Source organism: Asparagus officinalis, chromosome 7 (assembly GCF_001876935.1).
Source record: "Asparagus officinalis chromosome 7, Aspof.V1, whole genome shotgun sequence".
Classification (NCBI taxonomy): Eukaryota; Viridiplantae; Streptophyta; class Magnoliopsida; order Asparagales; family Asparagaceae; genus Asparagus; species Asparagus officinalis.
Genome location: NC_033800.1, coordinates 25,610,807 through 25,637,300, shown reverse-complemented (window position 1 = coordinate 25,637,300; position 26,494 = coordinate 25,610,807). Strand labels below are relative to the sequence as shown.

The 26,494-nt window shown below is 38.3% G+C and overlaps 2 protein-coding genes across 4 annotated transcripts; both read right to left on the bottom strand.

Annotated features, from left to right (window-relative positions):
* On the bottom strand, positions 125-19,661 carry LOC109848916 (pyruvate, phosphate dikinase 2). 3 transcript variants are annotated; one of them, XM_020418637.1, is made up of 22 exons: positions 19,403-19,643; positions 19,028-19,310; positions 18,103-18,159; positions 17,769-18,002; positions 17,618-17,694; positions 17,490-17,550; positions 15,744-15,906; positions 14,185-14,420; positions 13,501-13,629; positions 13,124-13,303; positions 12,638-12,775; positions 11,347-11,511; positions 10,825-10,986; positions 10,629-10,718; positions 10,185-10,323; positions 9,299-9,476; positions 8,869-8,998; positions 1,687-1,815; positions 1,396-1,533; positions 825-902; positions 635-726; positions 125-453 (listed from the first exon to the last, which is right to left on the bottom strand). In XM_020418637.1, the coding sequence occupies exons 2-22, from the start codon at positions 19,274-19,276 to the stop codon at positions 411-413; spliced, it is 2,868 nt and encodes a 955-aa protein (XP_020274226.1). In that variant the 5' UTR covers positions 19,277-19,310; positions 19,403-19,643; the 3' UTR covers positions 125-410. The 3 variants fall into 3 exon arrangements, with proteins under 3 accessions (XP_020274226.1, XP_020274227.1, XP_020274228.1); XM_020418638.1 differs by lacking the exon at positions 1,687-1,815 and having other exon boundaries at positions 19,403-19,647; XM_020418639.1 differs by lacking the exons at positions 125-453; positions 635-726; positions 825-902; ... (1 more) ...; positions 1,687-1,815; positions 8,869-8,998 and adding an exon at positions 9,005-9,228 and having other exon boundaries at positions 19,403-19,661.
* On the bottom strand, positions 20,489-25,788 carry LOC109848917 (peptide methionine sulfoxide reductase B5-like). Its single transcript, XM_020418641.1, has 3 exons — positions 25,332-25,788; positions 20,962-21,118; positions 20,489-20,844 (listed from the first exon to the last, which is right to left on the bottom strand). Exons 1-3 carry the CDS (start codon positions 25,694-25,696, stop codon positions 20,695-20,697), a joined length of 672 nt encoding a protein of 223 aa, XP_020274230.1. The 5' UTR covers positions 25,697-25,788; the 3' UTR covers positions 20,489-20,694.

The following is a 26,494-nucleotide window of genomic DNA, read 5'->3' as shown; positions in this document are numbered from 1 at the left end:
ATGATATTTTAAAAAACAAACAGCAACAAAAATGTCACTAATCTACTTACCACACGAGCACTGGGGTTCCTGTTCACCACAGAATTTATCATAACAACATAATATTCAGATAGAAAATCTGAGATTAAAAAAAAAGATATCTTTAGAGAGAAACTAACGAACAGCTTTATTGATACATGCGTTAAACTGAGTTGGATGCAGCAACTCGTACAAACACACCATTTTGTACATGCATCAAAGTATTATGGACAGTACTCTTGATACCAAGAGAGTTTCTATAACATGGAGCAAGAGAGTGAGCATAAGAATCATGATAAGTTTATTTCATTCACGCACCGTTTGTTGTTTTTTTTTTTTCAAAAGTCGCCATAGACTGACTTTATTCTGTCTTCACGTTCATGAAAACCCTTTCAGACTGCAACTTGAGCTGCTGCGAGCCTAGCAATGGGAACCCTGCAGCAAAAAAAAGATAAGAATCGCAGAGACTGGGCAGACGATAAAACTAAATAAAAGACTGCAGAGTTTATGTCAAGCTTTTCAATACGCTGCTACTTTGTTCATGTTCAGCATCACGCATTCATCGCAAAATTTTGAAGGAAAAAATACTCCACCAAAATGAGACTAGAGAAATAACCTGAAGGGCGAACACGAGACATAATCTAATCCAGCCTCAGCGAAGAAAGCAACGGAAGAAGGCTCCCCTCCGTGTTCACCACATATCCCAACCTGTTTTCGCGAATCCAGCATCAGATTCTCGTAAGTTTGTGTTGCACCTATGAGCGTATCTTATACAAACAACAAAAACGTACTTAGCATATACAAACCTTTAAGTCCGGCCGAGCTCTCTTGCCTCTTTCTGTGGCAATCTTAATGAGCTGGCCAACTCCTTTCTGGTCCAGAACCTGAAAATTCCATAAAACGAGAAGAGACGCATGATTAAAGAGAATTGTTTGTAAAACAAATGAAATGTTGATGCACCATCAGCCAAGCATAACTAGGGATAGCTGATTTAGCATAATTAAAGATAGTATAACAATGTATCCATCTGCTTAATCAACTATATTTGCACGTCCTTTGATCACTTAATTCAACAGCTCTATTAATAGAGCGCAAGAAACAACATATGAAAATGATGAAGGCAGTTTCTACTGTGAGACATTTTCCTTTTTTATTTTGAAATATTATATCATATTTATTAGCATGTGAAAGCCAGATTTTTGGCTAAACAAAGTATGCCAGTGAGGCAGCGACATTCTTTAGTTTATTTTAATATTTATAATGTTCATTGAAGTCATAGTAATTTCATCAAATTTAGAGATAACACGCATCAAGTGAAACTCACTAATTCTTTATGGCCTACTTACGGTGTTGCTAATGCTAGAACTAGATTTTTACCTCGAAAGGATCGCTTTGGAGTAAACCTTTAGATAAGTAAATCGGAAGAAACTTGCCAACATCATCTCTACTGTAACCGAAAGTCATCTGGGTTAGATCATTTGTCCCAAAGGAGAAGAACTCTGCTTGCTCGGCAATCTGCAAAAATAAAAAGCATTCAACGGTATTAATGCATCCAAATCAAAATAATGCAGAAGAGAACTAATCCAACATGGCAAAAAAACATCAGCAAAGAGACAAGTGAGAAGCCAATTAAATCAAATTGAAATTTGATTTTATTTTGTTTCACACCTCATCTGCTACTAGGGCTGCCCTAGGGATTTCAATCATAGTGCCGATCTTGTAACTTATAGAGGCACCCATACCAGAAAAAACCTTTTCAGCTACTTTGCGTATCAGACTTGATTGATGACCTAATTCCTGAAATTCTTTAAATCTCAAATAGCTGAATTATATGAAACAAATATTGTAAGAAAAATGCCATTGAAACTAAAAGGTAAAACTACTTGATGGGCTTCTCCCAGGAAAATTGTGATTGTTTCTATCCATTTAAAAGTTAAAAGAAAGGGCGTTAAGATGTGGTGTCCAATAGCCGGCACAAGGAAGAAACACCATATATAACTACTAATCAAGAAAGCAGCTGATAAGAATTTTTTGGTTGCTTTCTTTTTTTTCTTTTCTTTTTTTCTTTTTTCTTTTTTGGGTGGGGGGGGGGGGGGGGTCGGGGGTGGGAAATAATCTGTTTTACAGTTATGTGCAATATGTGAACCAGAATAAGTGAAAGAGAAAAATAAAACATCAACATCTTGTGCTGTAACTTAGATAGGGAATATTATGAGACCTCATAACTTGCAGAAGTATGTATGCCTCTCGCTCGAAAAGTCTCATTGAATAAATATACCTCACATATACTATTAAAACTATTACTAAATATCATCATGTATGTGCCTTCCATTAATGGATTTCCTAAGTTTCTGTAAGATGATAACTCATCTTTTCAGCTATTTATTTATTTATTTATCTATTCAAGAAGTAGAATACACTCTTGTACATTATAACTAGTAAATATCTACCAAGTTCTTAAGATGTTAACTTATCTTTTATCACTTGTTCTTTATCCAAAGAAGGTATATTATGTAGAAAGATTAGGGTTAGTTTCTCTCATTGAGAGACCCCTCTTTTATATTCATGCATTCTTATAACTAGGTCCTTACAACATTGACTAATTCACTTAGTATCTAAATAACTCAACACTCCCCCTCAAGATGGGCGATAGATATCAATCATCCCCATCTTGTTACAAAAGATATCATACTCTTTAGAACCTAATCCTTTTGTTAAACAATCAGCTAACTGCTCTTCTGATTTCACATAGATCAAAGTCGGAACTCCTCTATTCAGTTGCTCCTTGATAAAGAACCGATCAATCTCCACATGTTTGGTGCGATCATGCTGAACTGGATTGTTTGCAATATTAATCGCCGATTTGTTGTCACACCAAAGTTGTAAGGAGTCTCTTCTAAACAAGCGCAGCTCAGATAATATGTTTTTTACCCACATCAACTCGCACAGACTAACTGCCATAGCTCTGTACTCGGCCTCAGCTGTAGACCTAGCCACCACATCTTGCTTCTTGCTACGCCAAGATACGAGATTGCCTCTAACAAATACACAGTAGCCTGTAGTGGATCTACGATCATCCATACAACCCGCCCAATCAGCATCACAATAGCCTTTAATTCTCAGATGTCCAAAACTCCTGAACCATAACCCCTTTCCTGTGCTTCCTTTAATATATCTAAGAATTCTGTGAACTGCCTTCATATGCTGCTCTCTGGGATCATGCATATATCTACTCACCACACTCACTGCATGAGTAATATCAGGTCTCGTATGGCATAGATATATAAGTCGTCCAACCAATCTTTGATATTGCTCTTTACTCACAGGGTCCCCACCCTCGGCAATCATCTTATGATTCTGCTCAATAGGAGTAGATGCAACTCTGCACCCCAACATCCCTGTCTCTGAGAGAAGATTCAGAGCATACTTCCGCTGAGAAAGCACTATACCCTTTCGCGACCTTGCAATTTTAATTCCGAGAAAGTACTTCAACTGCCCCAGATCTTTAACTTCAAATTCCTCTCCTAATTTCTTCTTCAACAGTAGGATTTCCTCAGCGTCATCTCCAGTGATTACAATATCATCAACATAGACCGTCAGGATAGTGATACGAGTTTTGGAGTGCCTGTAAAACACAATATGATCACCATTGCACTGCTTGTACCCCATACTACAAACTGCCAACCTGAATCTATCAAACCATGCCCTCGGAGACTGTTTTAACCCATACAAAGACTTCTTCAACTTGCACACCTTCCCAGCTACTTGAGAAGTAGTGAAGCCTGGTGGAATCTCCATATATACCTGCTCTTGAAGATCTCCATGCAAAAAGGCATTCTTGACATCTAGCTGATGTAGTGACCAATTAAAATTGGCAGCACATGACACCAACACTCTAACAGTACTCATCTTTGCTAATGGAGCAAATGTCTTGTCATAGTCAATGTCGTATGTTTGGCTGTAGCCTTTAGCAACCAATCTGACCTTGTATCTGTCGATCTTGCCCTCTGGAGTTTGCTTAAGCGTATACACCCACTTACATCCAACAACACGCTTCCCAGCTGGCAAAGGTACCAACTCCCATGTGTTATTCTTCTTCAAGGCCTGGAGTTCCTCGTGCATGACATTCAACCACCTAGGATCTTGCTTAGCTACCTGCCAGTTGTTAGGTACAGACACTGAATGCAACGATGCAATGAATGACTTATATGCAGGTGGAATGGATGCATATGAAATGTAATTCGTAATATCAGTATCCCAATTACCAAACTTAGTTGGAGGTTTTCCAGCATTGACTCTAGAGGTTCTACGGGGCAAGACAGGAGTATCAGAGGTATCAGGGAAGGAATCGTTACCTATCGACTCAGGTGGAGGAGAAGAGCAAGGCACTGGAGAGGAAGAGGAAGGCACTGGAGAGGAGGGACTTGGGTCATCAACATTTGTGGGTACTGACACAGGCATAGGAGGCGGCTCATGCTGCTGTTTCTGTCTCCTCGTGTATACTCTCAGCTCCCCCTGACTTTGACTACCAACTCCTAAGTCACCACCACTACTCGGCGATGTACCATCACTACTCGGTGACTCAAGAGGACATGGAATCATCCCGACCACAATATCATTCTCATTCTCCCCCTCTCTACTAGCATCAGTAGAGCCATCTCCAAACAAGGAACTCAACTCCGTCTTCTCCCCATAAAAAGGTTCAAACTCCCGAAAAATCACATCCATACTAACAAACAACCTTCTTTAAGTGGGACACCAACACTTGTATCCTTTTTGACTTGATGAGTAGCCAACAAAGATACATTTAACTGATCGCGGATCCAGTTTACTCACCATCAACCTGTGATCTCTCACATAACATGTGCATCCAAACACTCTTGGTGGAACAACAAAAACTTTCGAGCCCAAAAGCATCTCACATGGTGTCTTCATCTCTAATACTCTTGATGACATCCTGTTGATCAAATAAGCTGCTGTCATAACCCCACTCCATAAAAACTTAGGCACATTCATTGTCAACATCAATGAGTGTGCCACTTCCAGTAGATGCCTGTTCTTACGCACAGCCACCCCATTCTGAGCAGGGGTGTCTGGGTAGGTGGTTTGATGAATAATTCCCTGATTAGAGATGAAAGCTGCAAACTCCTTATTGACATACTCAGTCCCATTATCTGTTCGAAGAATCTTCACCTGCACTCCAAACTGTGTCTTCACATAAGCCGAGAAATCTTGAAAACATTTGTAAACCTCTGATTTCTGCTTCATCATGTATATCCAGGTCATACGTGAATAACAATCAATGAAAGTAACAAACCATCTAAAACCACTGATAGAGGTAGTAGGACATGGTCCCCAATCATCAGAATGAACAAGTGCAAATGGTTCACAACTTCAAAGACCAATCATTCTATAAGTAGAACGAGTATGTTTTCCAAGTTCACATGCATTACAAAATAACTCTTTTCTATCAACTTTCTTCATTAACTCATGTTCTGATTTATTTAAACTCTCAAAAGATAAATGCCCTAACCAGCAATGTTAAAGCATCGCTTCTGCCTCTGGCCCTCCGCTAACAGCAGCAGCAATCATTGCTGTCTCCCTGTCCAAATACCAAAGACCATCACGTCTGATACCAGTCCCAATCCTTCTCCCCGTTTTCTTCTCTTGAAAGACACACAAATCTCGATCAAATAACACGGTACAATTTAATTGATCAATGAGAGAGCTAACTGAGAGTAAGTAAACTGGGAACGAAGGAACATGCAATACTGATGACAAGGTAACAGATGAAGTGCAATGGACCGAGCCAGTACCCCTGATGGGTTGGGATGTCCCATCAGCAGTCTGAACTGTCTCAGGATGCATATGCTTATTCGGATAATATAATGCAAACTCACTAGATGTTCCTGTGACATGCCTAGATGCACCTGAGTCTATGATCCAATCAACATGAGTTTTAGTGAATGCAAGTGCCTGAACCTGTGTACCTTTGAAAGTTACCAAAGCATCTGTAGTGGTAGCCAGATCCTGGGTGACTTGTCCCTTGCCCTTCGAACTCTCAGCCTGAAGCTTGAACAGACGTAGTTCTTCCAGCTCTGTTATTTCAGCTTCAGTCATCCCAGCAGTAGTCTGAGACTCATCTGCCGCAGCTAGGTGAGCAACTCCTTGGCCTACACGCCCCCTGCCTCCTTGACCTGCACGGCCACCAGTCTGACCACGTTCACCCCAGTTCCTTTCTCTGGGTGGCTTAGGGCACATCTGTCTCAGATGCCCTACCTCTCCGCAGTTAAAGCACTGCCTAGTCTCCCCTTTGAATCCAGTGTTATCCGGGTTGGATACCACCAGTGCAGACTTCTCCCCTGTAAGTCCACCTGTCCCTTCCTGTGACATGCCTAGATGCACCTGAGTCTATGATCCAATCAACATGAGTTTTAGTGGATGCAAGTGCCTGAACCTGTGTACCTTTGTTCGCATGAGCATAACCAATAAAGTTACCAAAGCATGTAGTGGTAGCCAGATCCTGGGTGACTTGTCCCTTGCCCTTCGAACTCTCAGCCTGAAGCTTGAACAGACGTAGTTCTTCCAGCTCTGTTATTTCAGCTTCAGTCATCCCAGCAGTAGTCTGAGACTCATCTGCCGCAGCTAGGTGAGCAACTCCTTGGCCTACACGCCCCCTGCCTCCTCGACCTGCACGGCCACCAGTCTGACCACGTTCACCCCAGTTCCTTTCTCTGGGTGGCTTAGGGCACATCTGTCTCAGATGCCCTACCTCTCCGCAGTTAAAGTACTGCCTAGTCTCCCCTTTGAATCCAGTGTTATCCGGATTGGATACCACCAGTGCAGACTTCTCCCCTGTAAGTCCACCTGTCCCAGCCTGTAGCCTGATACGGCTTTCCTCCTGTATCATGGCCGAGACTGCCTCCTCCAGTGATGGGATCTTCGTCTGGGTTAGTAGCAACGCCGTTCTCTGCTCATACGCTGGAGCCAAGCCTCGAAGAAACAACATAGTCCTATTCTGCAGAGAGGCCTCGCGTTCCTTGCACCCCGGGTCCTTGCAGCTTGCCAGGGGAAAGAATTGATCGTGATCGAGCCACAAACGCTCCAGCTCTGTGGCATACTCTTATACAGTCCTCTCTCCCTGAACTGTAGCGTTGATCTCTTTCTCGATCTGGAATACCCTCAAGTTATTTCTCATCCCATCATAGGTCCTCCTCAGCTTCTCCCAGACATCATGCACTCTCCCAAGGTCATCCACTGTGACAGCAATTGACTAGACTACAGAATTCAGAACCCAGATATACACCAACATATGAGTGAACTTCCACTCATCCCTCCCTGCTGAGTCCTCAGCCGGCTCAGTCTTCTCCCCTGTCAGATATCCCTCTAGGTTCCTCCCAGTAAGGGTATATTTTACGCGGCGCGACCAACTCAGATATGTTGCGGGTCCATCAAGTTTTACATCGATTGGTGGAAGCTCCACCTTTTTGGGTTGTGGCTTTGTCGAGCTCTCTCTCGTCGACAACTTCATCAGTTGCATCAGTGTTGAGATCTCCTCAGGATTCAACTTCTTGATGATCCCTTCCATCAGATTTTTGTCAGTCTCTGTCATCGATCCAACTTATAATTTTTGTGTGCAGTAAAAATTTCGGCAGTACTTCAACAGTACCACAAGAAAGATAGATCAACAAGAATTCCTGTTTTACCAAGGAAATAAGAACCAGAAGCAGGATATCTCAACCAAGTGAGATATCAGCTCTTCCTCTCATCAGTTCTAGGACTGACTTGTCGAGGGAACCTAAACAAGCTATTACAATTCGAGAAATAAAGAAAAAAAAGGGACATCTAATACGTATTACAGATCCCTTTTTTTTAATCAGCACAAACATTAGTGGAGATATTTTCCAGCATCACAGCCATCATGTCAAGAACAGGCCCTGCTTCGCCAATCTGAATAAAAGAAAACATAAAAAAAGGTTACAGATCCCCTTTATTTCCCTTTTTTCTTCTTCTCTTTCCTCCCAAAACAAAACCCTAACACTGATCACAAATCCGAATCTCAACCCGAATCCGCCGTCCCCTCCTCCGACGACCCCTCGAGATCCTCCTACAGCCGCCCCACCTACGATGGCGCCGCCATCTCCGGCAATGTCTTAGTCACCCGCGTCTCCGTCACTAGCGCTCGATGTGCCGGCTCGATGAGGTGGAAGCACGTGCGCACTCAGCGTGCCTCGCCTGCTTGTTGCGGAGCTCCAGGTCTTCACGGAGGAGGTGAGTCGCCGATTCTGACCATTTTATCTCTACCGCTCGCCGAGAAAGAGAGAGAGAGAGAGATATTTTGAAGTTCGCCGGAGAGATGGCGACGCTGTGGATCCTCTCGTCCCCTCCGATGCTTCATCTGCCCAGCGGCGGCGGCCTGAGCACCGTCAAAAGCAGTCCTTTTCGTGTTCCTCCTCCCCCTGTCCTTGTTGAGCGGAGGAGATTTTTGAGGAGGAGACAAGGGGTGAACGAGTTAAAAAAGGAGGAGAGCAGCGGCGGCTAGCTCTGATACCATGTAGAAAGATTAGGGTTAGTTTCTCTCATTGAGAGACCCCTCTTTTATATTCATGCAGCTACTTATGCTTCAGGTCAAGAAGTACAATATCTAGTACTCTCTTTGAATGCACAAGGTGATAAGTTATCCTCCTGTTTTTATTTATGTGTTATCTATGCAATGGTAAATTAGTCGCAGTGATATTGAAAATGCAGCCGCTGAACATATATAATAACTAGATGAAGAGCAACAAAATTCTTTAATTAAAACTATTTGACACTATGAAGAATAATCAATAAAAAGGATTGAAAGCATGCCTGAAGTGTCCCAACAAGTGGGACCATTATCTCTGGAAAGACTCTGACTCCCTGGTTACTCATAGAAATAGCAGCTTCAAAGATTGCTCGTACTTGCATTTCAGTTAGTTCTGGATATGAAATGCCTAGCCTGAAAATACAGAGTACCGTACATATTACTAAGGAAAAAAAACTTATTTTGGTAACACATGTTTTCTATGAATTATTTGACCAAAACAAAATATGATATCTGCTTGTAACAATAAGAAGTTGCCCTGTCCAATTCATATTGGATGAAAAGCTCAATTTCAAAAGTATCTTCGCTGAATCTGGATTTATCAATTGTCTTGGATTTGAGAGAATCCCAGGAAAAATTGAGATCTGTATGCAACGAAGGTCTCACAAGAAATAAGATTAACCTTATTGCAAACAACACATTTTAAAATTTAACCTGCAGCCACGGAAACCAAGCATTGGATTTACTTCAGAAAGCTTCTCAATTCTTGAAAACACCTCATCCTCTGTCATGCCAGTGTCCAGAACAAGTTCCGCCACAATGTCCTCAATGTTACCTTCGGGCAAAAACTCATGAAGTGGTGGGTCTAATAACCGAATTGTTACAGGGAGACCTGAAAGAAACATAATTTAGATTAAGACGCTAGAAGTTTCAGAAACAAGGAATAATACCTCAAAAATCACAATCTACTACTCATAGTTGCACATGTACATAGATGAAAGTAGGGGAATACATTTCTCACAATCACAACATATTGCCACATGTATTATGATAACAAGTCGATGTGCAACTCCCTATCACAACAGGGATTTGGTTTCAGTTTTCAGATGATTATGATTATTATTATTATGATGATGATGATTTGGTTTCAGTTTTCAGATGATTATGATTATTATGTTTTTATTTTTTATTTTTTTGAGAAATTGGGTCAAGGACTCAAGATGCCTAAGGAATTTATTAACTAGAAAAAAGATACAAAATACACATGAAGAGGAAGGAGGAGGAGAAGCAGAATAAGTACAGTATGGAAAAGATAAGAGGAAAGGTTAGAAGACGAAAATACTAATATTGCTATTTCAGAAGATTTTTCTGTACAGGTAAATAGAGTCTATTAAATTATAAGCAATAGCGCTGTAGCCTCATTCAAGTTGAAGTGGACAGAGAGAAACACTCTATAACTTTATCTTTTAGTGTGTAAATCAATAAATATCGCAACTGCTAGAAAATAATATCAATCACCAGATTCAAATAAACTTTAAAAGAGTGCAAAGAAGAGAGCTATTTCATTCAGTATTTAATTTAAGGCAGCATTGAGAGATACCATCCATAGCACGGAAAATGCCTTCAAAATCAGATCTCTGGTAGGGCAAGAGGAGCTTTAATGCTTTTTCCCTCTGTTCAGTAGTCACAGCCATTATCATCTGCCTCACTGCCTTTATTCTTTCATCAGAAGCAAAGAACTGAGACAAAAATGTAAAACACAAAATAAAGAACGATCACCTCCAGTTCAAAAGATTAGTAAAAAAATTAATAAATTGTTGATAACTTCTATAACTGTATGGAATAGATGGTCTTGTAAATGAGAAGAAAAAAACATGGTGCTACTATGAGAGCCAATTCAAAATAACCTATAAAATCAACATGTTCTCTAGGTAATAATGACATTCATTAGCCTTATTCATAGTAATCTTCATTGTCTTCTGAATTAATCGTATATAATATTTCACTAAAATAATTTCAACCTATAATAGCGGTTTTTTCTCACCATATGTTCTGTCCTACAAAGCCCAATCCCTTCTGCTCCATTATTTCTTGCTGTCGCTGCATCTGCTGGTGTATCAGCATTTGCCATGACCTATCATCAGAATTTACTTCACCATGAGGATTAGTTTATCTTAATATATTCAGCATTTAAGTACCGTGACTACTTCATTTATGAGGATTCTTTCTGCAGAGAATACCTTAAGTTTTCTTATTTCATCAACCCAAGCCATGAAGATTCCCATGTCACCACTAAGTGCCGGCGGAGAGAGAGGTTGCTTTCCCATGATTACTTCTCCAGTTGATCCATTCAATGATAACCAATCACCTTCATGTATTACTTTGTCACCAATTACAACTACCTATATGGCACATATGGCGTGCTCTTACATTTAACATAATTGGAAAAAGAAAGTACTTCAAGATAATGCAAAACATCACTGTGATTAACAAGGGTTAATTGCGAATAGACCCCCCGTACTATTGCCCAATTGCAGATAGACCCCATGCGTAATTTTTTTTTTTGCTCTTATACCCTAAGATTAAGAGAGTTCTGTTTTTGACAATTAAACCTCCTGAAGGTAAAAGAGTCAAAAAAATTCACTCAGATGGTCTATCCGCAGTTGGGCAATAGTACAGGAGATCTATCCACAACATTAGTAGTACAGGGGTCTATCCGCAATTAACCCATTAATAAACCAAAAAAAAACATAAATATTCACCTTGTCTGCATCATTGACCCTAATTTCTGAGCATCCAGAGACGCAACATTTTCCCCAACCACGTGCTACAACAGCTGCATGAGAGGTCATGCCACCTCTTGCAGTAAGAATTCCTGTTGCTGCGTGCATGCCGCCAACATCCTCAGGGCTAGTCTCAGTCCTTACCTTCAAACATGCCAATAAGGGATCAATTCCTTTATGAAATAATAAAATTGGACAATGAGTTTAAAGAGTAACTTTTAATCCAGTATACTCCAAAGAAAATGTTCATCCTAGATTTTCAGGAGTCAGTTCATGATTAGCATTCATTGCATGAAACTGATATATTTATTTACTGTTCAAAAAGCATATATGCTCATTGTTCAATTAAAAAAAGTCTAGGAACTGTAATAAAAGTTAACCGGAAAAGTAGCAAAATAATTTGCATCAACACTGGAGTAAAGACGGACTGAATTCCATTAGATTGAGCCAATCTATAAATGGGGCCTGAACTAGCCATGAAAGATGTTTCCATATGTGTGTTTCTAGTCTAGATATTACTAACCCTAACACTTATTGATCAGCTTTCCACTTGGTTAGTACGTTAATTGGTTCCAGTAAGAATGTCCTATCCAGATATGAAAAATAATTGGCATAATTAGAATCCAAATTATCGCATAGACAAGTACTTCTATAATGTTCAAATATGGTATCGAATACTTAAGCTAATCTGCCTACTTGGCCTTCTAAATCCTGGAAAAATAAATGATGCCTTTAAGCAGGACAAATGTTTATATAATTTAAGTGGCATCTTATGTGGCCAACTTTACATAGACGAAGCCTGCAGTGCTTTTATTGGACCTCTTACTGATGTTGTCTATGGGAAGCAAAAACATAGTATCTAAGTCTTTGGTTGACATGAAGATTTAGGATATAATTCACTTCATTTGAGAAAAGAAATTTTGAAAGAAACAAACATTGAGAGATCAAAAATGCAGAGAGAAAAACTGAGCATGAACTACAAAATTATTTAAAATCACATCTGAACTTATGGCAGATAATAGATCCTAACTAGGTAAGTGTACAAAGTGAAATGATAACTTTTCTCATCAATATTAATTAAAAGATGTTATATCAAAAGCTACCTTTCCAACACAAAATTCGTAAGTACTTCACATCTGAAAGTTCTACTAAGAACACATGGAAGAAAAAAGAAAATATCCCACAAAGGAGTGCATGAATCACATAAAAAAACTACTGTAAAAGATAGCTGTTTTAAAATTTCCATGGTTGCGATGAGAACGGTGATTACCAAAATAACAACTTTCCCTTGTGCATGCCATGCTTCAGCATCCTCAGCACTAAATACTATTTGACCAACTGCAGCTCCTGGTGATGCAGGCAATCCAGTAGCAACCACTTTTTCCTTGTATGCAGATGGATTCTCAAACTAAAATTGAACAAAAAATAAAATAAAAAAAAGATGAGCTAAATCGATGCAAAGTTTAGAATAGATATTATTCCTCAAATTCGGTATTAAATTTAAGCTTCTATTAAAAAAATAAATACCTCAATAATTAAACAAAACTATTCTCTAAGATTTCTCGGTTTTGCAGAATACATTATTCTCTAAGATTTTCACCCATACAAATCCCATGTTTCAGTAATACTTTGCCATTTACTTACACAATGTGCGAATGACTAAAAAAGCAAATGGCCATTACTATTAAGGGGTTTTCCCCGAAGACGTTCTTGGTCAAGTATCTTAATTCTACCATTGTTCCTTTAGTTTGTATACCTGAGGGTGGAGAAGCTGATCCAAGTGACCAGGCTCGACCATCTTAATAGCAGAATTGATATTTATAAGACCTTCATTGACCATATCTACAGCAATCTTTATAGCTCCTTTGCCGGTGCGCTTTCCTGCTCTGCACTGCAGCATCCAAAGCCTGCTTTCTTGGACGGTAAATTCTATATCCTGTGACCATGGAAGAATATAATCTTATCTTGTGACTCAACGTAGCCAGATGAAACATCTTGCCTAATATAATTAAGAAGAATGTGAATATTTAGATGTAAAGAATATTGCTTTCAGTGTTTTACCTATTGTATACATTCAAAAGATAACTACAAATCAATGAAGAAGAAATAGAATAAAATAAAATAAAGTCGAACCATCATATCTTTATAATGACTCTCTAGAATGCTACAATTTTCGACAAGCTCTTTATAGGCTTCTGGCATGGACTGTTTCATTGCATCCAGATCCTGTGGCGTCCTAATTCCTGCAACTACATCTTCTCCCTGCAAAATGACCACTTGCATTAAGTAGAATGAATGAAGAACAACACATTATTAGAAATGCATTCAAGAAAAAAGGAGGATATAATTAAAATCAAAGAATTAACAAAAAATAAGCTTAAGTCAACAACCGCCTCAATAATACTATGATTCAGTAATCCTTGTAAATAAGGAGCACTGTCACCTAGATGCAAGCACTATGCTATTACTTGCTGCAGCAAAAGAACAATAACCAGAAGTGTGGTTATTATCATACAGCATATCATCAGAAAGAATTATAAGATTGATAATTTATAAGATGCTCTTAGCAGAAGTGTGCTTAGTATGAACCCACCTGTTCTCAAATTTCCTGAGAGTATCATAAAACTGTACAACTCTAGAAAAACATGCAAAATATAGCACAAACTTGTATTAATAAAAGTTGGAATCTTCAAAATTCTAATTGTTTCATGCCTTTCCTTGACGGAACACTGGCACCCAAAAAAACAACAAATAACAAACTAGAAAGTAATGAAATTTACGTATTTTCTTCATAGTCCAAAGAGTAAAGCATCATACCTGAGCATTAATAAGAAACTCCCCATACAACTTTTTTTCGCCAGTACTTGGATTCCTTGTAAAAAGCACACCAGTTCCTGAGGTTTCCCCCATGTTTCCGAACACCATGCATTGGATATTCACTGCAGTACCCTTCAGCCCTGTAATCTGATTGATGCTTCTGTACTTGACAGCTCTCGGACTGTCCCATGAATTAAACACAGCTAGAACCGCCAAGTAGAGCTGCTTCTTTGGGTCTGACAACAGACAAAACATCAATGTGTTATCCCATACCATAAATCTGACAACAGAGAAAACATCAATGTGTTAACCCAAACCATAAATTTCTCATAGTCAAGTTCCGGTATGTCATATAATTACACTGAAGTTTCTCAAAATCAAGATCTGGCTTGTCATATAACTAACATTTTGTTAATTAACAGTTTCCCACGAAAAAGTGTGTCATAACAAGGAATGATAGTAGGGTTATTGCAACATAATGCAAAGAAAAAGAATAGCAGGACTATTTGCAACTTGTGCCTCATTTTGAAAGTGCAATGACCTTGTTTTATGACTCTAAGAGTGAGACTGAAGAAGATACTAGGAAGAGCATGCCATGTCTAGTGGAGTTGTGGTTCACCTACAGTAGCACGAAGTAGAAGGTCTTAGTCAAATATCTAATTTAATTACCTCGCCATCCCTATGCCCTATGTACTCCCATCACTATAAAAATTAGTCATTTTTTAGTATTATCACAAATATCAGGTTCCCGTCTTTTCTCACAGAGATAATCCAAAGCAAAAGATTTTTCCAAAAGAATATAATGAAGAAATAACAAGTTGTGATATATAGATCAATTGACTGATTAATGACAAACAACATGCTTCCATCATCAAATGTCTCTTTTGGCTAGAGAGTTGAGAACGATTCGTCATTCCTAGAGTTAAGCAACTATGCTGCAAGGAAAATTTTACTATTTTCGGCTTATGTACGAAGATAATGTGCTAACCACAAAGCAAAATATATAACCACCTAAATGCACAAAGCCCTAACTGTTATATGTATAAAAGAATACAAGTACTTTTGCAAAAGCTCTTTAAGAGTGCAGAAAAAGATAGTATTCATTTTGACCACTTCAAAAAATCTCCTGCTCCAATGATTAATTGGATGAAAATTTTCCCATCCCAAGTGTCACCAATTATTAGCCAAATCAATCAACAGGTTGTTCTTCTACAAAGATTCCTACGAATTACTTCTCGAGTATGAACATTCCAAAGTTATATCATTTCCTTGATTCCAGTATATCAAACTAAAAATAGAAAAATCAAGATATATTTGAAATGGGTTTCTTTTTCCAAGCAATATGTAACAGGAATCCAGAGTATATATTAGACCTACAAAAAAGTTCAAATATAAATAATTAAATTAGCTTCAAATGTTAAATTCCAAGAAACCCAGATGCAATGTCCTGAAAAACTGAACAAACGAATAATATTTATAATGGGTATTGTTCTCCTTAAAGAACAGGGAGAATTTGTTCCAGAAAAATTAACGGAAACCCCTAAAAAAAAGAATTATACCTGAAGGGAATTGCTCGCCTTTGGTCTCCAAGTAAACATTTTTGTATTCTACAACTAACTCTTTGAGATCGAAGGCAGTTAGAGCTGTATCCTGGCTCACTCCCTTTGCTGCTTTCAGGGCTCCGAGCTTCTCTTCGAATTTGGAATGGGGAATTCCCATTACCTTTTAAACCCCAATGAATAAACAAATATCAATAAGACCTTTTCTTTTATTTCTTTTTTATTCTTTTCCTTTTTGGGGAGGAAAATGTTATTTCTTTTTATGGTAAATAACACAAGCCCCCAAGAACTTTCACAGTACTGTAGTAAACCTCCCATAACTTTCAAAATCGCACTAAACCCCCACTAACTTTTTGCAGTCCCCAATAGCTTTTGGGCACATTATACTAAAACCCCATTAACTTTCTAAATGCCTTTTTATGTTGTTTTTCTTTCTAATTTATGGGGTTTTTTTGTAAAAATGCAAAAACTTATTAGGACTTTTTTGCAAAATGCAAAGCTGTCGGGAGTTTAGTGCCACTTCGAAAGTTATTGCGGGTTTACGGTGAAATAGTAAAAGATCTTTGAAGGTTTAGTGTAATTTACCCTTTTTTTAATCCTTACCTACAGAGAAATTTCAATCCTCCAGATCTTATATTTTGAAAGGGTGCGTATGTAAAAACATGCCTGAATTTGAGTTTTCAATCTAAGTTATTTTTTTTATGAAATCAATTCAAATTTAGATTTCTATTGAAAAGGCTCGTAAGACTATATGATTATAATTCCTGTGTTGATACCAATTTTAAATCAATATAATCTATATATTTAAATCAATATAATTTATATATGAAGTCTGTGTGACTGGTGAATATAATTGCAAACAATTAAAATATCTGTACAACTATATTATCACATCGGTGTTATAGCCAACACCAACTTTAAAATAAAGATAACGTATTTAAATGCTGTGTCGCTAGTATCACACATCACCTACTTAGGATAGATTGATGATCTGAGTTGTAGGGGTCTGAGCTTATGTCAGTTCAGCGGCACAAATAGGTGAATGGGCACACTAGTTTCTGTTTACTCTTTCAAAAATGTATCATGTTTCAAAGAATTTCTTTTTTATCATGTTTCAAAGAATTTCACTAGCGGGCTTACGAAGTCTTTTTGGACCATAGCACCACACAGTGATATCTAAGGCCCATGGAAGGCTCAAGCCTTATGCGTCCAAAACTTATATCAGAATACATAATCCACTGCTGACTGACTAATCTTTTCGTGTAGATGATTGTTTAGCAAGTTTTATAATTTGAGGGGTTAAAAATATAATAAAATCTATTTTTATATAAATAAATGATTTCCATATACCTTTCATGAGCGACATGATTTCCTTCTACCTATTAAAAATACGACTCTTTTTAGCCCATTTAACTGCCTTTTGACTTTTGGTCTAAATAGCATTCACACAAAAAAATAGTAAGAGATGTTCCTCAGCAACAAAAAATTAAATTAAATTAATTAGTAAGAGATGTTTATATCATGCATATGAGCTATTTCGAGCAGTTAGTGTCCGAATGGGAGTTCAAATTTTGATATGTTCTCTCATTTTGCGCCTCTTGCTACTTGACTAATGCCATGTCCCGCACATTACTCTGAGAATTATTATGATTGTTTTTTTAGCATAAATTTAAGCGTGAGCTATTTAAACTTGATACGCAGGGTTAGACTACAATCATATAAGAAAACAGTGAACAAAAATCTCACCACATCCCCAAACATATCGAGAAATCGCCTATACGAATCATATGCAAACCGCTCTCCGCTCGTTCAACCCCAAGTTCAGCACCGTATCCATCATCCCCGGCATGGATATCTAAATCAAATTACCGCTCTTCTCCGCCAGCCCCGCCACCACCTCATCGTTCAACCCCAAGTTCAGCACCGTATCCATCATCCCCGGCATGGATATCTAAATCAAATTAGCCAAAATTAATCAAAAAAAAAGAGACTTAATTATTGAATGGTCAAAATTCAAAATATTACCGCGGCGCCAGATCGAACGGACAACAACAAAGGCTTCTGAGGGTCACCTAAACAGGCCCCCATGTCCTCCTCTACAGCTTGAAGGCCTTCAAGAATCTCCTCCCAAAGCCCATTAGGCAGCTTGTGGCCGCTCTCTTGGTACTCTTGGCAGGCCTCTGTGGATATCGTAAAGCCCGGCGGAACCGAGAGCCCGATACTCGCCATCTCCGCCAAATTCGCCCCTTTTCCGCCTAACTATAAAAAAATACGTACGCATATACATGCACACGTACGCATGTATCAGAACCAATATATTTGACGAATGACGATAAGTACCTTACAAATGCGAACTTACTAGCGATTTCATGCTTTTGTTCCCTTCGCTCTTCCCTTTGCCGAAGGTGAAGACTCTCTGTGGACCATGGCGATTAGAGGTAGAGGGAGCCATGAATATCGCGAGTAGCACAGAAAGCAAAGAAAACTGTTTTGAGCTTTTAAATACATCGTGACATTGTAGTTGTTATGTATAGGAGCGCAAAGGTGGTGGATAAACATGAGGCTGTCGATCCCGAGGCTGCCCGATTTGGACACCTGGCTGGGGATGAGCGTGACACGTGTGCTTTAAGACTGGTGACTGGCTAGGTAGGTGGTGCTGTACGTAAGCCAAGTTGCAAACTGATGTATGAATTGAGATCAGCAGGACGAGGGGTCTGTTGGGCTGAAGTTGCATATGGCATATATACATAATTGCTCGCCATACTTGTGACGGATCGAGCGTAGTCTACCCCCCCAACACACACACACACACACCCTCTACTGGTAAATTTTGCTTTCAACTTAACTAACTAAAATGACTCACTCACCCTCTACACCGAGGACAGAAAAGTAAAATCAAGGTTCAGGAGGTGTAACAACTAATAAACTCGCTACCCATCCTATCAGAACTGCCCGTCCGCATGCGACTGGACAGTTCTGATCAGCCAAACAATATTTGAGGAATAAAATTCTCGTTTTGCCTCCTTATTTATTTCATCGAGAAAAGGTTAGAACCGCCCAACGGATGCAGACTGTTCTGACAGGAATCGTACTCTAATAAAACTAGTTATTTAGAGGATATAAATGATTAGATTAACATATTCATGTTGTTTCTCTATCTGGACACATCCAGCCTTGAAGTCTAATTTGTCATAATTTACCACCAGAAAGAAAAGACACCAAATTCAAAAGGAAATATATACATTTTCACATCTGGGAGTGGAATTTTATGATGATCAGATTACCTTCTTCGTTGCAGGAATGGGCGTGGCAACTGCTTCAAGTGGATGGCATCTCTTGCTTCTATGTTCAGCATCTACGCTTGGGTACTTAGCTTGAATATTAGCCTTATTGCTGCTGCTGTCCAAACTTCTCCTGCTCCTTACTAAACCAAACTCATCAAAATAATTCCTCTCTTTAGATAAAAGCCTCCTCAATTGTGCATCAGGAGCAGTAGACCTCAGGCATGCACTCTTCATTGCCAAAGGCGCCATTGTGTCGTACGTATATATATCTAGCTCAAATTCTCTAATTCAAACCGATCAAATCAAAATTAATAAAGGAATGGAAAAAAAAACATCAAACTTCTATTGAATCTTAAGATCGTGTACAGTAAATACCTCAGACAAGAACACGCGCGAGTTTAATTCTGGAGAGCCTTAGAACTTGTTGATAAAAAAAACATAACGAAATATTGAAATGATCCCACCAGAAGTTTGGAAGTGTAGTTTTACTTATATACCCTCTCCATGAGAACGAGTACGTGGAGCTTGTTCCCGCCGAACTTTGTTCTGTCGAAGGGTGCAATGGTAATATTGAAAGTCTAACATCAAATTATCATCAATTCGTTTGGCTCCTGTGAATCTCGAACTTTTTTTGTGGAGCGGATCACAGGAAAGAGAGGGACTCGAAAGAGAGTGGAGGGTGGGCTCAGAACGGAATATACTCTGCCAAAAGAACAATTGCCCACTTGGCAATTTTACACGCACATAAGTTGCAATCACGCTGGCCAGCCTTTTTATCTTATCCTGAATCAAGCCGTAGATTCGACCGAGTGTTTAGAAAATTCTTCCATGATCAACTTATTTTTTGTGTGCATATGGTTTCGAATTGCTTTCTAGTGAAAATGTACAGGAGTTATTTTGCAACTTGATATTGGTTTTTTTTTTTTTTTTGTTCTGACTGTTCCTTGATCATGCTAGTCTATCATTTTGGTCAGGCTCTCATCGAAAAAGATTGACTTGCTTGATTTATCAGCTTCAAAATCTGAACGACAAATTTCCACAACGGAGACATCAAATTCAGAGGATTTCCGAATTGAGTTATGAACCTTGTACTGAATTTTCAAACAAATCGCCGCCTTAATGCTGATACCTTGCTGAGTTACAAGAATCTTTTCAGGTTCAGTGACAACCCTCTTCACTGAAATCAGTAACTCCACCTTCAATGACTTTCAAATATCCTGAGGCTTCTATAGCATAGTGGCAGGGGCATGAACTTTTCTTTCATTGTCAAACATACTATAGATCTAGGGATTTATTAACTCAGACATGATGTTGGTGCTGTTTACAATTCAGAAATTATTTATACGAGGAGAAGAACAGGAAACGGCAGTATAAATCCATGCTTTTACTTTGCAATTTACCACCAACCCTTCGGCATCAGGAGCAATCAGAAGGACAATAAAAAAAAATATTCACCATGGAGGAATGAAATGCAAGCAACACATGTATTGGACCGCCTACTTTGTAACCAATGTTTATCTTAGCATCCAAAGTAAGAGACACAGTGAAAATACATATTCCGCTGACAACAAATTACATCGTAAAACAAGATGATGCCTCTTTATTCATGCATCCAATTAATATATGAGAAAATCACATGAGGTACATACTTGATTGCCAAGGGGGCTTTAAGAGGCTGGAGTAAACTTCAGTGAGATGCTATTAACACAATGACGCTCGTTGGTGGGTGTTCTGAATCCTTCGCCTTTAAACACGTGACCTAAGTGCCCACCACAAGCTGCACATGTAATCTCTACTCTCATTCCATCAGGATCCGCCTGGAAAAAAAAAATAAGTATGAATTAACTTTATTAAACTTTTTGTAGAGTTTCAAGAAATTGAAGGAAAATAAAACAAGTAGGGGTGGGAAATGAATGGAAAATTGGGAAGCTCACAGTGCGATTTATGGCACCAGGAAGTCCCTCAAAGAAAGCTGGCCATCCACATCCAGAGTTGAACTTTGTAGTAGATTTATATAGTGGAGTTCCACAACCAGCACACTCATAGATACCTTCCTCATAGAACTTGTCATACTCACCAGTTCCAGGATACCTGAGCAATGTAGTCATGCCATTGTAAAGATAATGCAAGAAAATCATACAGGTGTTAAAACTGTGAAATTGCTGAGAAATTGATTCCTCCTTTTTTAAATGAATATGATTTCAAGTTCAAATATGAAACCGATTCATCCCCAAAACAAAGATTGTATTCCTTGATGGAAGTGAGAATGATGCAATTGTTCACTCATTCTAAACGAAGATCATGTAAAACCATAAGCACATAGGCATAGTAATGAATTAATCACAAATTTGATCTGCTCAAGTATGGCTAGATGATACAAACTAATTCGGTCACACACATGAATCAATATTTGCCAGATATGACATGCTTCTTGAATTGCTAATAGGACAAATTTTTAAAAGGACCATTTTTTTAATTTTATATAGCAAAAACGACCTCATGAAAAAATAATCTGCAAAACCAACCCTTTTCTTTGGAAAAGGGTCAGTTTTGCAGTCGCGAAGTTTTTCAAGCTACACGGGACTGCTAGTCCCGTGTGGTTCGGTCAACAATTGAAATGCACGGGGCTAGCAGTCTCGTGTATTTCATTCTTTTTACCCGAGTTTTAAGCAGAGACTATCCGAAGGAAGAATCACGGGACTGCTAGTCCCGTGCATTTCAATTGTTGGTCGAACTACATGGGACTAGCAGTCCCGTGTAGCTCGAAAAACATTGCAACTGTAAAACCGACCCTTTTCCGAAGAAAATGGTCGGTTTTGCAAATTATTTTCTCATGAGTTCGGTTTTTCTATATAAAATTGAAAAAATGGTCCTTTTAAAAATTTGTCCTTTCTAATAACATAAGCAATAAAGTTCTAATAAGACTCTCATAACATGACTCTGTAATCAGCATCATAGTTGAGTAGCAATGCACATTTATCAATTTAAAAGTAAGTTGACAGATTATGATTTGCTTCAGCATAACTTCGATCAGACAATACATTGTTAAGTACTATATTGATGAGATTTTTTACGCTAGGATGTTATGTGGGGTCAAATGTCCAATACATTACTTTAAAGAGAAGTGTGAGCTCTGAGCTACTCCTCATGGCTCACTTCTCATTAAAAAGAAAATAATGAAACATTTTCCATGATCAAGAGATACAAACATGCACAAAAACTCATATATGACCAGAACCTTTAAAAAAAAGATGAAACCTGATACATATAAAGATTCATATCTAGCAACAAACTTTGTACTCTTGTGAGTATAAGATTATAACCCTCAGCCCTCACCGCAACTTCAAGGTTATGGCATAGTAGCAAGGTCCTGACATGGTATCAGAGCAACCTAAGTTTTAATCCTATTGGCCACGAATTTAAATAAGATTTTTATAAAGGTCGATACCGCTGCGTGAAGTCACTTGTTCAGGTTTCAGCCCATAAAAGGGCACTCAACCTCCGGGGACATGTCAAAATATAAATTACAACCCACCCCGCACCACATCTTCGAAATTTCGTGCAATGGCAGGGTCATTTGACAACTCTTAGCCAAATATACTCTAATCCACCTAACACATTTAATGTGTAGTACATATTCCTTGGTCTCCATACTTGGGAGTGCCTCCTAGCATGTCATATACGACAGAGAATTTCAAACAGGGAGGGGCACAAGAACCAGACAAACCCTTTCTAGTGAGAAAGCCTTTGGTACTAGGTCTTGTTGGACTAGAAATCAAAATTATTATAGTTTTATTGAACAAAATAATAATAATAACTAAAGGAACAATTTATCAGCCTCGAGGAAATGGTGGTGAACCACTACCCTAAAGAGGCATCCGCCGATCTCGTACAATCAACTAACACATGATGCTCCATAGCAGTATTGTTCCCCTGTCTATCGGAACCTAGATGTGCAACCACGTAGGGGAAATTGACCAAGAATAAACTTCCCCAATAATAATAATGGAGAAAATTCTAACAGGAAGGACAGTTAGCAGGGAAAATAAATGTAGATTTTTTTTCTTCTGTATTATGTCTCATTTGGATCCCTTTTTGTTCACTATAAAGTAGTTGTTATGACAATAACAGATAAGACAGGTTTAGGCTAAAAAATTTATCATGTTCGTGTTCCTAAATATGAGGGGGAAACTAACAAACTTTAAGTTAAAAATTTAGCTCGTTATTCAAGTTTACACAACAATAGTGACTCTAAGATATGTAAATATTCTTTCTAGAGCATGCTAATTAAGTAATTGATTCTCAGGATGTTAAATCTACGCCAGGCTTCATATTCATGCTAGAAGTACAACGAAATCTAAATTGATAGCACTTGACACTACATGTTTTGAAACATGTTCTTGCTAATTCCTTACATTATTGTAAGATTGTTATTGCATTTCTAAACCTACAAACTGAAAACTAAACATACATCCTAAAATAAGATATAAATCAATAAAGAGAGTCTTAAATAAATATGACATACTGGACTTTGTACAATCTAAACATAATTTGGTAGATCATTTGACAACAGGTCTAACCAGAACTTTTGTTCAAATTAAGCCAAGGGGATGGGATTAAGCCACGTACATAAGAGCATCAATGGTGGGAACCCTACTTCAGTGATAGGTAATTTCTTTAAGGAAGTTCAAAAGGTAGAAACAAGCAGGACAGATGTATCCATTAGAACACTCATATCTTGATATGGGGGACTTAATTTCTACATTGGAGCTAGGCACTCCCAAAATTCTCATCCTAAGGCAGGTTGCTCTGTGGAGAGTTTGGTTAGGATGACTCAGAGAACTCTTAATGGGGAGGAGACCTTGAATAAGATTTTTTTTCGTTCTCTTGTATTCCCAGAGGATCCACCTACGTGAGAATCACCATGTGACCGCAGTTATGAAAGTTAAGGTTATTCCTATGTATTCTTATGAGTTGTTACCAAGCGTGAATGGATAAATTAATGCACCAACCCACAGGGCCAATAGAGTAAGCATTTTATGCATACTATGTTAATTTATGATAAAGGAGCCTAGTTCAAGACCTCTAGTTCACTAAGGTTCCTCAGGAAACAACAAGTGCTACTATATGTAGTTTCAAGGTTGGAAGCCACCCACAACGATGCATAGGATTTATGCCCATTCTCTTTTTTTTCATTTAAAATTTGGTTTTTAGGAGCGTTGTTGAGTAAAACCAAATAACAAACCAAATCTTAAACTAAGGTTGGTTACATTTTTCCATCACGTTTAGGAATGTGAGGACATTTTTAGTCTAAAATCTCTCTTATCTATTATTTTCCCGACAAATAGTTTTTAGTCAATAAAAAGAGATCCAAATAGGAGACAACATAGAAGAAAAAAATATACGGTTTATCTTTGCCTACTTTCCTCCTCCTCAAAAGTTTCTTCATTGTCATTATTATTGAGTGAGCTTACTTTGAGCCATCTCCCCTTCATGGTCATGCACACTTGGGTTCCGATAGATAAGGGAACAATACCACTAGAACATCCCGCCTGGGCTAATCACACGAGATCAGCGGATGCATCTTAAGCAAATGGTTGACCATCCTTTCCCTGAGGCCGGTAAATCGTTCCTTTAATTATTACTATCATCTTATTAGTAAAACTACAGTGTTTTTTGAATTCTAGTCCAACAGTCCATGCATTAAATCTTTTTTCAATTTACATCTATATATGAATGGAACAAAATGCAAGAAAACGTGGATTGTACATTCATCTTGATTTCAAATAATATTCTATAAAATGGAATTCATTAGTTGCTGATAACTAGACTGTACATAAAACTTGACAACCATGGTTAAAAAAACTTCTCTGGCAGTAATGTTGACAACTCTGTTTTACAAATATTAATCTTTCCAAAAATTTACAACAATCCATCATACTACAGCTGCAACACAGATCAATGAGCTAAAATTTAACCTTTGAGTTTTGAATTCAGAATTCGTACCATCAAATATGGTCCAATATACATTAACTATCTCGACATAAAATCTTAAATGACTTCAACATGTTTTACCCCTATATAGTACAATCTCAAATTCAATGTTTCAGAACTTGCGTAAAACTGAGCATTGCTTTTCCCTTGATACATGAATAAAAACGTGTCAAAATCATTGAAAATATTCCAAGTATTCTATGTATGATTCACCATATCCAATTTAATATTTCCCCCCCCATATATTATCCACATCTTGGTTACTATAAATAACAGTTATCTTAAAAATGAACAAAAATTGGATCTTTACTCAGTTCCCTTCATGCGAAGGATCCGAAACTGCTCAGGCGATAGAACAGCCCTCCACTCCTCCTCTGATTTCTGAACCGAGCCCGAAGAGGCCATTGCTATTCCTATTCTCCTGCTGGGATGCGAGAGCCCAGAGAACCCAAATCGAGAATTGGTCAATGGATTTGTGGGCAAAGGGTTGACCTTTAGAGGGGATATTACAAGGGTTTTGTCGGAATTTCGAATTGTAGGTATTAATTTATTCCCGCAGCAGGTATGGAAAGGGGTTATATTTGGGAATGGGGATTTTTTTTGAGGAGTTAGGGTTGCTAGGGTTTTGGATTGGGGATGAGGTGTGGTTCTTAGGATTTGTTGGGGGATCCCCATCTCTTTCGTTCACTAGTGAATTCTTTTTCTCCTTGTTTTATCGTTGTGTCATTTATGTAGGTTCTCTTTTTATCTACACGCTGTTTGCTCATTTTTTGTGGGTTGGGTTCCTCCTCATATCGAGTAGTTGGAGTGGAGGTTTGTTGGTTTTCTTGGGTTATTTGCCCTACATACCCCTCAATATCTTCCATAATTACATATTTACGCCCTAAATCTTCATAATTGTTTTACATATCCTTCACATTTTTCATAATTACATGTGCTCTCGAAATCCTCATTGTTGCCAATATACCCTCCAAATCTTCAACTTTGTGCTAACCTGCAAATTGAGCAGAGTTGCTTAATTAACGGTGTACAGGTCAGTTGATGAAAATAATTCTCCTCTCCTTCCCAACTATCACAACCCATTCGTCTTTCTCATTTTCCAATTAAAGATTTGGGGTAAATTAGCAATTGTGAAGATTTACGGGGAGGGAATAAATATGCAATTATGGAAGATTTGTGGGGCATATTGGAAGTTATGAAGATTAAGTTGGAGTGTGTATTGGCAATTATGAACATTGGGTAGTAAATTGTAATTATGGAAGTTTACAAAGTTTTTCCCCTTTTTTCCTTTTTTTTAAGGTAAGAATAGGGCAAGTTGCTTATTATAGTTTGTATATATAATGTATTAAAATCAAAACACCTCACAGTATGATATCTACTTGTGATTAGCACTGAATCCCCTTTTGTAGAGGAGCGGACCTTTGTCGTCACTCTACAAAAAGAGGAATACACATGAAATCACTCGTAGATACC

Excerpts from the sequence above, each read along its gene's own strand:
- LOC109848916 (XM_020418637.1), bottom strand. The coding sequence starts at position 19,276 with ATGGCGCCTTTGGCAATGAAGAGTGCATGCCTGAGGTCTACTGCTCCT. Across the intron at positions 18,003-18,102 it reads ACAAAAGCATGAAATCGCTA|TTAGGCGGAAAAGGGGCGAA; the intron begins GTAAGTTCGCAT and ends ATTTTTTTATAG. Across the intron at positions 13,304-13,500 it reads GTCATTATAAAGATATGATG|GATATAGAATTTACCGTCCA; the intron begins GTTCGACTTTAT and ends CCATGGTCACAG.
- LOC109848917 (XM_020418641.1), bottom strand. The coding sequence starts at position 25,696 with ATGGGGATCCCCCAACAAATCCTAAGAACCACACCTCATCCCCAATCC. Across the intron at positions 21,119-25,331 it reads CTTCGCATGAAGGGAACTGA|GTATCCTGGAACTGGTGAGT; the intron begins GTAAAGATCCAA and ends TACATTGCTCAG. Across the intron at positions 20,845-20,961 it reads CTGGTGCCATAAATCGCACT|GCGGATCCTGATGGAATGAG; the intron begins GTGAGCTTCCCA and ends TTTTTTTTCCAG.